This window comes from Plectropomus leopardus, chromosome 23 (genome assembly GCF_026936395.1).
Source record: "Plectropomus leopardus strain MGB_pleo_1.0 chromosome 23, ASM2693639v1, whole genome shotgun sequence".
In the NCBI taxonomy this organism is placed as follows: Eukaryota; Metazoa; Chordata; class Actinopteri; order Perciformes; family Serranidae; genus Plectropomus; species Plectropomus leopardus.
This window is the reverse complement of record NC_142198.1, coordinates 20,168,983-20,182,199: the sequence shown is the minus strand read 5'-3', so window position 1 is coordinate 20,182,199 and position 13,217 is coordinate 20,168,983. Positions and strand designations below refer to the sequence as shown.

General features: G+C 41.4%; 1 protein-coding gene across 2 annotated transcripts in view; it reads right to left on the bottom strand.

The window, feature by feature from the left end:
* Window positions 1-13,217, bottom strand: part of nwd2 (NACHT and WD repeat domain containing 2) — a 66,208-nt gene that overhangs the window by 41,639 nt on the left and 11,352 nt on the right. For both annotated transcript variants that reach the window (XM_042512602.2, XM_088073809.1), the window contains exon 3: window positions 8,623-8,711. In XM_042512602.2, the coding sequence (XP_042368536.2) occupies window positions 8,623-8,711 (89 nt within the window). The remainder of the gene's footprint in view (window positions 1-8,622; window positions 8,712-13,217) is intronic.

Genomic DNA, 13,217 nt, shown 5'->3' with positions numbered 1-13,217 from the left:
ACAGTGAGCGCGGGGGGAGGGGAGGCGAAGCGAGATGAGCGCCCCCGATTACGATGGGTTTCTACTGGGTTTCAGCAGGTGATTGGAAGGATGCGTGCTAATTAAAAGCTAAATGAAGACATTAGTCATATCTGTTTGCTGCGTGCATGTGTGTGGGGAGGATACACTGATTAAATTTGCCCCATCACCCGCTGTGCTCCACCGGCGGGATGGATGAAGGTGAGGAGTGGAGTCGAGGAATGTTTATCCAAAATAGGCAAGGACACATAAATGGAGTTAAGAGGGAAAGTATTTGGACGGGGAATTAATCGGAGGGATTTTTAACGAGGGAGGCACAGTAAGACGAGAACTCCCGTGGGACTGGCTTTAGCTGGAAGGGTTTCACAGTTTCCTCGTGTCTTTTCACCCTCCTTCTCTTTTTCTTTCATGCCAACTTCTCCCTCGTTTTTGCTGCTCCCTTTTCTAGCCGCTGCAACATCTATACAATGCATCAGCAGCATATATTCAAACCCTTCTCTGGTTTTTGTAATATATATCCAATGCACCCTACTTTAGTTGCTGCAACATCTGTCCAACCCATCTGCAACATATATTCAACACACCCTTCTCTATGCTGCAACGTATAACCAATGCACTCTACTTTAGTTGCTGCAACACAAATCTAATACACCTAAAAGATTTATTCAGTGCCCCCTGCAACATCTATCTAATACACCCTTCTTTAGTTGCAATTACTTATGTCCAGTGTAACCATCTCTAGTCACTCCCAACATATATCTAATGTGCCCATCTCTTGTTGCTGCAACATATACCTAGTGCACCTGCAACCTGCATTATATATTAAATATTCCTTTCTCTGGTTGCTGCAACATGCAACCATCGGACCCTTCTATAGTTGCTTCCACATATATCCAAGGTGCCTGCAACATACATCCAACACATCCTTCTTTAGTTTTCTGCAACACATATGCAATGCACCCGACTGTAGTTGCTGCAATATACAGAATATCCAAAGTACCTGCAACATATGTCCAATGTAGCTATCTATAATTGCTCCAACTTGTATCAGAAATACCCTTCTCCAGTTGCTGCAACTTATATTCAACACACCGTTCTCTAGTTGCCGCAACATATATCAAACAAACCCCTCTTTAGTTGTGGCAACTTGCAGCAATGGTAACTTATTGACAATACATCCTTCTGTAGTTGCTGCAACATCAAACACACCTGCAACACATATCTAACACACTATTCTATAGTTGCTGCAACATATATCCAACACACTCCAACTGCCAACTTCTCCTTCATCTTTGCTGCTCGTCTCTCTGATTGCTTCCTTCCCTTTCTTTCTCCCATTAAACTCCGGTAGGGGGGTGCCGTTGCTTACGTAAGAGTCGAAGCAGCTTCTGCTAAGCAGCTTTCTTATGCCCTTGGAAGGCATTTGCCCGAGGCGGGTCAAGTGCAGGAGAAGCCTTTTTTTTATTTATTGAATGTTAGACTATTAGACTTTGGGATTATGCCCAAGATGCCCAGGAAGAAAGGGCATGAAATCAGGCGGGGAAAGGCGGAAAAACACCACCAACAGACAGACTCCCAGGCGCAAAGACAACAGTAAAAATAGATCCGGTGCCAACATAAATATATCTTAAGCTCTCTACTGCGGGCAATTTTATCAGGAAACATGTAGTGAATCTCCAAGAATGTTTGATGAATACAGCTTTCTTAGTGCTTGAGGAAAGTGTAGGGTTTAGCAGCAAATCCTTTGCCAAATTTGACATTTCTGCAGCGATATGAAATACATAAAACTGAGAAACTAGGCAAAGACGCATCACATGAAGAGATGCTAAGCAGGGATTTAGACTTAAATGTTAGAGCTCTTCATGCTACGTTTTACTTACTTATTTAAATTTTCTGCTTGCTATGATAAGAGATCAAATTTCACTTCCTAGTCTAATAAGAGTTGATCTAGGTTGTCAATAATGAGAGGAAATTTTAGATTCATGCCTTCGAGGAAATCTGTCAAGCTCTGACAAACTGGGGGTAATTACCACACAGTGTGTCTGACGCTGCAGCTCAACCGTAGCACGTTAAGGTTAAGAGCCGGTCAAAGACATGAGGTATTGAGATCACATGACTTGTGGTGGCTATAATGAGGAGCGAGCAGAGATTTTTAATGGTAGGGGAGACTTGAGAGTAACTCTACAGCTTAAAGGGAACCTATTATGCTCATTTTTAGGGTTTGTACTTGTTGTTTGTGCGTGTTTTGTGCTTTAATGGTAAAAAAAAAGTTATTTTCTTCATACTGTTTGTGCTGGAACAACGATTCACCCTTTGTCTGAAACGCTCTGTTTTAGCGCCTGTCTCTTTAAGGCCCCCTCCCAAAAAAGCCTAGTTTGCTCTAATTGGGCCTCTTTTTCTCTGCATTGCAGTTGAGTATTATCCAAAATCCTCAAGAAACAAGCAACATGGGCAACCAGGATTACGTGTTTCTCTGATGTTAGCATGAATCAAACATTGACACATTGTATATAAAACTGAAAAGAAGGAAAAGGATAATAGTTCATCTTTAAATGAAAGCCAATTTGGTGTTTTTAGAGGCTTTGGGACCAGCATACTTAATGTGATTTGAGATTTGTTTGACGGCATCCAGATGGAGGTGCTTGAGAGTTAAATGGGAGCAGACGCAGCTCGGAACAAACAAATAAGTAAACCCGTGAGAAAAAAAACGAATCACATCACTGTTGACCAATGCAGATGTTTTGCGGAGGAGTAAGCGGATCATTCAGTTTTGTCTGCCAGCTGCTGCACACCGACAAGATAGAGTATAAATCAACGTGGTCTTACATTCTTAAAACTTCTTTTCAGGAGTGCACCACCAGCACACTCGTCTTCAAGAAACATAATAATGTACAGAACGTTCAAGAAAAGACAAAAAATTAAATTGTTCACATTTCTCTGCAGCTAATCCTGCCTGTGGGACACTGAATCTTTTTACTTTGATTGTGCTGTCAGAATACCTGCCAGACTTGATTAAAATTTTCTCTTAAAATTCATGGGAACCAGAGTATTATTATGAGTGGAGACAAAGTGTCAACACAGCTTTTTTCTACATATTCTCTTCTCTCAGCTGCCCTTTGGCTTAATCAGTGTGGTAATTCCTACAGTTGCCAAAACTTTAAGCACAAATGAAATATGTTTTTACCATCAGTGTAGAAATTGCTTTTTTTTTCATTTTAAACAAGCACAAACTTGACTTCATACACGAGTTAACTGTCGTGTAAACAGTCTGCCGACACCATATAATGCAGTCAGGACCACCTACATGGAGATCAAATAATGACAAAGGCCAGAGTGTATTGAGACCAAGAAATTGACAATTTTCATACAATGTACAATTGATTTGAACTTTGCCCTTGTCAGATTGACCCCACGTCTCCGCTCTCCTCCAATCTATGTTACATTTTTATTGTGCTACAAAGTACAAAAGTGCGATGCAGACAGACAGTGCTGCCCCGTAGGGACCAGCAGAGCAGTGAGGCGAAGCTCTGCTCTTGGCTGGAGGAGTAGCCACTGCTATTGTATGCAGAGCTCTCCGCCTCCCACTGGAGCTTAGAGGGCCAGGCGAAGGCGGCGTTAGAGCTGAGTCTGGATCTGTTCGCGGTGGACTGATATGAAGGCATCAGTATTAAACTGAAACTGTTTCACAAGCGGTTAAAAACTCTTCGTAGTCGCGCTGAACAGCAGTCCACTCCATGTCCATGTTCATGGTCAAACAAACTGGACTTTGGGGTCAAGTATATTGGGATGCTGGTCCAGGTCCCTAATGTGCAAAATTATTTACCTGTGACAGCCGACAGTGATAAAACAATTTTCTAATTTTGGGGCTGGAATATATACATACACAGTTGGGTTAATTTAATAGAGCACTTTTCTAAGAACAACAGCACTTCCATGTTCGTATTGTCCATTTTTTCTCCAACCTTAAACTGCGTTTCCATGGATACTGTGCAACCCACGGTCCAGTCTATAACTTTGCTTTCACTCGCCTTTGTAGGTGCTCCTTAAAACTAAACCACCCATGTGATCGCTTTGATCGGCATGAATCGTTCAGCCAGTGCTGCGTTCGCGGACCTCCAAAACTGTCCAAACTAAGAGAATATACAGAATCATAAAAAGGGACACACAAAAAAACCTAGAAAGTCAACTTAACCATCTTTTTTCAACATTACTTTTTCGCAAAGGAAGTTCAGTGACATCTGCAGTTGTTATCTTGACTGGCCTTTAAATAAAATCTCGAGAAGTCGAGACAGGATATAAAAATGAAGTTGCCTCCGAGAGGAGACTTCCAGAAAGTTGTGTCGAGACCGAGACAGATCTCGAAAAAGACGACAGCAGCCGGCACCAATTGCTCTCAGTCCGTTCACTTTTTTAATCACATCGCCTGCAGTGCATCATTTGGGAAACATCCCTCTTTTCTGAGTTCAGCGTGGATCAACAAAGTGTGTCTCAGCCAGTCTGGCCGCCGGATAAACGAGGCCGAAGTGAGGCCGCTCAGGGGCGAGAGGTGTGGGTGTATGAGTGTTGCAGTTAATCTATAGCATTTGAAATGAATGTGAACTATTCTGCATTTTATAATTGCACTTAAAGATTTCACACTCTCTCATCAACATTAAGTTTTTGTTTTTATAGTTATGAATAAAAAATAGTTTTTTCCAGGCGTATCTGTCCATCACATGTCACAGAAATATGTTCATATTTCCAGAGATATCCTGCTGACTACAATAAACTGACAGGGGTGAAAATATAATCGTCACGGTGACAGTAATAAGAACGAATAGTCCCCGTGGGTTTTACAAATACAGTGTAACTGAAACCTTAGAGGCATTTCGTATTTGATTTTTGATTATCTCTGCTGATTGTCAGCATCACTGCAGTGGAGGCCGCTGGCATGTCGATGTGTTTCTGTGGAGGCCGAGTGGAGAAAACAACAGTCTCAGAGCAGGACGGCGAATGAGGACGATGGCCGGCTGCCAGCGAGCGAAAGAAACAGAAACAGAGGAAGAATGAGACACAAAATGAGAGAGAAAGACAGCCAGGTAAACAGATGGAGAACGGATGAGTGCGTCATGCTTTGAACCGTTTCTCTTTCTGATGTTTTCATCTTAGAAACGTCTGGAAGCACAACAATAATCTATAGTTAGACTTTCCAATAATACAATATAGAAAGAGATGAAATATGTCCTCTTAACACCTTTTTGTGTAATTTTGCTCCAGATGGTTTATTGTGCTTCTCATAAAAAAAAATAGGGCTGTAACAATTGTTTTACATATAAAGTTTGGAGTTTTTCGAATGAGGCTTCATCAGTCAAAAACATGTTTTGTGAAGTCCCAATGACCTTTGACCACCAAATTATATTCAGTTTATCCTTGAGTCCAAGACGTTTGTGCTAAATTTGAGCAAATTTTCTCAAGGTTTTTTTTAAATAAGACGGATTTGTGGACAGATGGAAAGCCAAAAACATAATGCCTTCAGCCAAAGCTGTCACAAGTGTGGAGGCATAAAAATGATCTACCAAAACCAGATAATAAATAAATAAATAAATGAATATTCAAAGACCTGACCCAATCTGAATAAACTTGAGGATAATTAGACCCATTCCAAAATATGGTCGACCCAAAAAAACTGGCAGCAGCACGACGTGCCACCAATTAACAAGCAACCGTGGTCAAAAAAGAAGCCCTAATTTGTGTCACTTTACCCTGCAAAGCTGCACACGGTTCACACTCTCTGCCTCGCATCAAAAACACACTTTTCTCCTGAGACAATTACAATGCAGCACGCGTCTCACCATCCCCTCCATTCAGGTGTTAGACCCAAAATAAGTGTCAACGCAACACGACCAAACCTGATTCAATTAAATATGATACGGACCCTCTGGCTCCATCCAAAATCACACTCGTGTTCTGAGAGTGACCGACTGAGCTCGAGTCGCCCAACAAATAAATCACACGCTTTATTAGTCTAAACATTTCAGGGACAAAACGTTCAAACAAAACTAGCTGAAACTGTAATTAAGTAGGCCAAATGTTAGAAACAAAAACAGTAATCTTGTTTGGTTACAGATGCACCAAAAACTTATCTGAGCCTCTTTGTATCTTTCTGTCTGTTTGATGTTATTTAAAAAAAAAAGAGCATACGAATGAGTGACGAAAGAGAGGAAGAGCAGGAAACATGGGGATAGAGATGATCCCGGCGCCGCTGCTGCTCTGCACTGACTGAATGAGGACGTGGCCCTCGGCCCTCGGCCCTCGGCCCTCGGCCCCTGGGCTGGATCTGGGCACCCTCATCCTCCCCTCTATCCCTCTCTCCATCTCCTGCGATCCCTCTCCATCCTCTTAAGGGAACGTTCTGGATGGAAACTGAGTCAAGTGACGAGGGAGCGGGGAGAATCGGGTTTCATCAGCTTGGCATATGTGTGTCAGTGTGTGCCAGCGGATGTGTGTGTGTGTGTGAGAGAGATAGACGCGTGTGTGTGAAAGAGGCGGGATCGCACATAAATTACAAATCAAAGCAAAGAAAAAAGAATACAACTTGAGTGGTACTTGAATATTTGGATTTATGTAGAGGACGTATACAGTTTCACACCCTAAATGATTCATATCCAAAATTTTAACTCACACACACTTGTGCGAATCATTATCAAGCTCCAGTAAACGGCGGTTTTTGCCAAGGTGCCAGTTCTCACTTTGCGTGGGTGAGGATGAGGAGTTGGGGGCTCGGCTAGAGGAGGAGGAGGCGAAGGAGGGAGTAAGTGAGTCATAGTATAAACTCCCAGGCCTTCTGCATAATCATTTCAGCTCACGCTTCGTCACAGCGAGCTGAATCACCAGACAGACACGTGGCCACAGATAGCCGAGCCAAAACATCTCCGCCTGGCTCCTCTTGCATTATCTTGCACTCCTCTGTCACACACAGACATCTGAGAGCGTCCGCCATGTTTGTCTAGTTTCTGTGTGCGTGACCTTTTGACCTTAAAGAATTGTTCCCTGCGGTTAACTGGTGCAGCAGGCTGTAGGTGGCAGACAACATGCGTGCCGTTAGTGGTTCTCTGTGGGCTCTTCAGGCTGACTGGTAAATGAGCTCTTCCATTCAGGGACTGGCTTTACTCTTCGCAAAACCATTTCAATAGAGATTAGCAAACAAAAATCACAATTCGTATTGAATCGGTACCCAAGTATCATGATATCGTCCCAGCCTTGGTGTCTTCAAAAAAGAGAGTGAAACAGATACAGTGACGAGATATTATGGCACAAAAATTATTAAAATTCTAACGTGACAAAGCAGTTCCTCTTGCACCATAGAAAAAGCAATTTAATCCCCCCAGTCCCTGTTAAAATGCCCCAAAATTACAATCTGCTACTGCATCCAAATCAAATACAATCCAGAGTCGTACAGGGAACATTCAACTTGCGCCCATCAAGCAAATTAATATTTATGGATTTCTTTATTTAACCTTTTAGGAATAAAACAACCCTAATCAAACTTCACGCCTCCTTCACAACTCGCTCAGAGTCCTCCAATCAGGCCGACACTATAAGAACCCTCAGCCCACGGACAAATATTCAAGAAACGATTTTATCCGATGCCATTTGGAGTATGTACTCAAACACATGAACATGTTCGCACTTTGCTGTTTCCCGTGGAGCCAGACTGTGAGTGTGTTTTCACTTGTGAGCAAGCTTCAAACACAAATCATCATTGCTTTGTGATGGACAAACTTTGATTCAGTTTAGTAACAATAACTCACAATTGATGATAAGTCTACAGTAAATATGTGTAGTTTTGCTTTCTTTGAAGCATATTTAAATTAACAGTTATTTAAAAACAGGGTTGTGTAATAACCAGCGTCTATCATCACTAAAATCGGAGCTCTGTAAATAAGCGGATGAGCCCTGTGCATTTATAAGAAGGTATTCAAACACCATTGTATTAAGGCTTGTTTTAACACCTTCAGATGGCGTGTGCTCACAGCTGTTTATAATCCAAACATTTTTTCGCGTGAAATGAGAATTAGCCGCCAACACCCCGCTGACTGCAGCTTTACCAAACAATTCAGGGGTCGCAGGTTTTTCTCATCGGAAACAAATCTCCTGCAATCCTTCCAGGAACAATCTCGGGCAGAAATCTCCCCCTGACTCGAGGGCTCTCCTGGATTTGTTAAACAAACAAACCGCTGATAGCAATCTCTCCGTGTACACTGATGCTGATTTGCAATGCAAATGATGGTGATCAGTGGACACCGCGGGGAGAACGCTGCAATTCTCCGGCAACAACAAAGGGAAGGCCCTCGCATCACGCTGCCTTATCCACAGTCAGATATGTGCCAGCCTAAACTGATGGAGGCCTTATCTCTGCTGGCCTTCTGTCCGCTTAAAGGGACAGGGACCTCTGCGTGTCGCCCTGGGGTCCCTCTAGGCACTGTGTAAGCCACGGTGTAGATTTGGAGGCACTTAATAGTCAGTACTGGAAACCTCTGGAAGTTACAGGTCCCTTCAGCTGGAGGGAGGTATGACAAAAAAATTAAAAAATAAAAATGTAGGTAGAAAAGTGCAGCCAGTTACCTGGAATTCAATCCCATAGTTCTCCCTGCAGAAGTCTCGTAGTTTGGGGTAGACGTGCTCTTTTAGTGCGTTCCTCTCCGCTTCTGTGTCTGCAAGCAAAAGAGACAAGCAGACTTTAAACACTCAAGCAGGAGCAGAAGCAGTAAAAAGCCTTATATACATCATTTACAAGCTAATTAAAGAAATGATTCAGCATTTTGTGTCAACTCACTTTCTGTCCATCATCAGCACCAGTTAACCAAAAAGCCACTGGAATACATCAAAGAGTTTACCAACATCCTCCTCCATAACCAGCTCTTCTACCTACTACACGTAGTAGTAGTATTAGTAGTGGTAGTAGTAGTAGTAGTAATAGTAGTACACGTATCTCATAAACTACCATTTCACCATTGCTTAACATAAAATAAAGACTTTATGATAACAAAAACACATTTATATTGTGTTTTCTTATATTTCACATCACACCAGCCAAAAAAGATGAAAAAAAATGCAGTGATGAGTGTAAGGGGCTTAACCATGCAGTAGCCATCACATGACCGCGGTATTATACTCATGCAGTTATTGTCACAGCTCTAATTCTAACTAGATGATTGGGACACCAGGTCAATAATGAGTCATTCGGCAACTGCATTTTTACAGCTTGAAAATCAGATTCAACAGAACATTAACCGATTTTGACTCATTATTTTCATTATAGATTCAACCGCTGATTATTAAAATGTTTGGATTTTTGTCTATAAAACATCAGAAAATAGTGAAATACGCCTAAGGACATTTTCTGAGATTCAAGGTTATGTCTTCAAATTGCTTAATTTGTTTAAAAAATCAGAAAATTGATATATATAAGCAGCTGCAGCCAGCAAATGTCAGTCAAACACGACTGAAACAATTCTGTAGATGTACTAAAATATTCATCAACGAATCATTCGACCTCATGCAGATGTGAACGTCAGCACCACATCAGTGTGCACGTATAGAATCTGATAATCTGCAGCACCCTTTTTTTAAGCCCATAAAAACCATGATTACCTGGAAAAGCAACCTCTGACACACACACACACACACACACACACACTGTTGAAGAATGTGGGATTATGCAGCATTACGAAGGCAGTGATCATATTGGACAGTCGGAGTGTGACAGAGTGAGTGCCCACGGCTTGTTGTTGTGTCCCACTTTCTCCCCTCCTGTCCTCTCTTCTCCACTGTCTTCCAAATGGTTACTGTAATGTATTTGGACAGGCCCAGTCTCTTCCCCCCTCTTTCTCAGAAGGGTGTGGACGCGTAGTTAAAAACAGAACATGCCCGACAGAGAGGCCCCCTGTGTGACCAAGACTTGCAAACACAAACGGCGGACAGCGGCGCACAAACATCCCCTTAGCCGCTAAACGTGTCACATGCAGCGTGAGCAGATGAGCCCGCAAATTTAGTCTGACGAATCTTTCTCTTGTCTATCTTTAGCAAGGCTCCGGGCCGTGACCGTACATATATATCCACCCACGGCTACCCGAGCAAAATGTCAAATCAGAACCAAACGGCTGTAATCGTATGCAAATGAAATAAATGGCAGTTGCGGCGTCAGTGGAGCTCATCATCTAATTCCATCAGAGACACGTTAACGTAAATCTAGAATATCTAACAGGTGCAAAAACAGCAGCGTTTATGGAATTTAGATATTTAGGAAGTGTGGTGCTGCGTCTCGATGTGACCTGACAGACTTAACTGTTGGTGTTTGTATTGTGCTGATAGCAAACGCCTCTCCCGCTCTTTCTCTCTCTCTCTCTCTCTTTCTCTTTTTTTTTGTGGGATGATGATGAGTTATGGCAGCCTGACGTATGTGTGTTGTGCACACACCCACATGCAAAAGGAACAAAGACTGGATGTTACATTCGCCCTCGTTCTCTCGCTGTGTGTGTCCCTCCCTCCAATTTTCCAATCTGTTTATTTCAATAGTGCCGACCAATCTGTCTTTGCTTTCAGATATGTCCTGTCAGCGCTCTTTTTTTGTTTGGTTTCTTTTCGCTCTTCCTCCCTCGTCCTTTCGGGAACTCATGGGCGGTCAATTCAACTCAGAAATACAGTCTAATGTTCCCGCTTCTTTTATACTCCATGTAAAGGCTGCTGCTAACAGTACTTTTTATTTTTCTATTCATAGCTTTGACGGTAATAGGTGAAAAAAGTGAATAAGGTAAGATTTCCCAGATTCCAACATCTTTATAATGTTTTACAGTCCAAACCTTAAAATACAAGTGAAAATCTACAACTTAGGATTGTTTAGCATTTTTGCTTGATTGATAATTTATCACTTTGAAACCCAGACTGAAATCACTTTTCATGAGTACAGATGCCTTTCACAAGCACTTATACCTTTGAAATGTGAGAAAGTTGGTTTGATTTTTTATGTTTAAAAAATTCCTAATAAATCTGCCTTTTGTAAATTTCAGGCAATTTTCTTGTTTTTTTTTCACAAATTTCTCACAAAGTTTTGAATCATTTCTTATTACATTGCTTACTGCCTTCTTCCCACATTTTTTAAAGAAAGCAAGCCAATTTAGTCAGGTCTCAAAGGGTTAACAGCAAAAAAAAAAAAAAATCTATCTTGACTCAATACTAGGGATGCGCCAAATTTTCAGCCTATATTTGCCTTGGCAACTGCTACAAAACACTGATTTATCAATAAATATCGCTATTGGCTCACAATTTCAAAGTCGTTTCATCCCTACTCAGTATTCAAGTATCTCTGGATAACAAGCCAAAAAGCTATACCGAAATCATTCTAACACTTAGACGATGGTTAAACTGACTTTGCTTCGGCGGTCACTCTAGAGCTGCCCTCTCCAAGTCTCATCAGCAAGACTCTGACAAAGCAATCACTCCGCTCTCATCAGCCTCCACCAACTGACACTCCACCGCCACTTTGTATTCACGACTGCTGCAACACCTCTAAATTAAAAGAGAGAGAGAAGTCCACGAGACAAGTGTCTCAGCAAATAGAACAAAGCTTTGACACGGTTGGCATGCACATTGACATGGATGCTTAACTGTGTGTGTGTGTGTGTGTGTGTGTGTGTGTGTGTGTGTGTGTGTGTGTGTGTGTCTGAGGTGCTTAGAGGGTAATGTCATTATTGTTCATCCAGGACCCTTTTGTTTCCTTCATGTTTCTGTGTCAAAGTGACTAATATGAACAACTTTTTAAAAAAAAAAATATTCTTGTTGCAGCTGGTAGATACTTAATGTTGTCAGACACTTATAATAACAATCTGAGCCTGTCAGTGACAAAAAAAAAAGCACTTTAAGTGGACGTACAGTGACAGTGTGCATTTACCCCAAGTGGTTACTTGCTGCCTTTTTGAGAGCTGCTGGCTGCAGCCCTTAACAAGGCAAACAAGCTTGTCTTAGTTGAGTGAAAGAGAAAAACTTGAATTCAGAAGCTGTGGAGTTATATTTTTCTTTTATATAAGAAAAAATAAGCATCAGAATATTTCCCTTCTTGACATTTTGTGAATGTATTTTGTTCATTTGTTGGACTAAAAAAGCTCAGAGTGTCTAGTGCAGTGTTGGTCCCAAACTTGGGGGTCGGGACTCTTGTCAGGAGTCACAAGATGGGATCTTTAGATTATTTTGCTGCTTTGTTTTTGTTAGTGTTGTAAAAGAAAAAGTTGGCTCTTTCTACATGTTCTGTCATCTGTTATTCACGTGTAACAATCTGAGAAGTTATGAAAGAAAATTCACTCTTTGGTGGGACTGATCATATGTAAACTGTGACACGGGATCACATGTAGATACAGAAATTATTTAAGTGGCAAAAAGGCTGGGAACCATGTGTTAACAGCAGTGATACTCAAATTACAGCAAATCTGGCCCCCAAACCATTTTTAATTCACAATAAAAATAAAGTGATTCAAACTGGGAAACATCCATGCACTACAAAAGGTGCCATAGTGCATAAAAAACATCAAAATAGAGCTTGGTTATCAAAAAAAGATCCCACTGGAGAATCCTCAGCAATCCGACCAAGGTCCTCTATTGTCCTAACATCGAGGAAACATCCTATAATCCAAGAAATGTCCTGAAATCCTCGATATGTGCTAATTTCCTAGAAACGTCCTTAAATCCTAGAAAAATCTTAAAATCCTAAACATGTATGGGTCTATTGACACTGGCCCCTGCCCTTCTGTCATTCTGAAAAGTGGCCCCCAACCAATACAAGTTAAATTTCCCCTATACAGTGCATATTTTCATGCATCAGGAATGTTGTTGGTGAAACTATTTCAATAATGGCCAGATTATTAAACAATAATTTTGATACTTGATTACTCGTGTCAGTCATTATCAAACAAAAAATGCCACTTTCTCATTCCCGCTTCTTAAATGTGAATATTTTGGGGTTTTGGACCGCTGGACAGACAAAAAAACAAAACGTTTGAAAGCATCACCTTGGTCATTACTTTTTTGGCATTTTTTGGCCACTCAGTGAATTGATTAATTTGAACAAAAATTGCTTGTTGCAGACTGAGTTCAAGCAGCATGTTATCCTCTCTCATCTCAAATAATCTACAACTACATATACAGTCCATTAGAACAGACCCAAAATA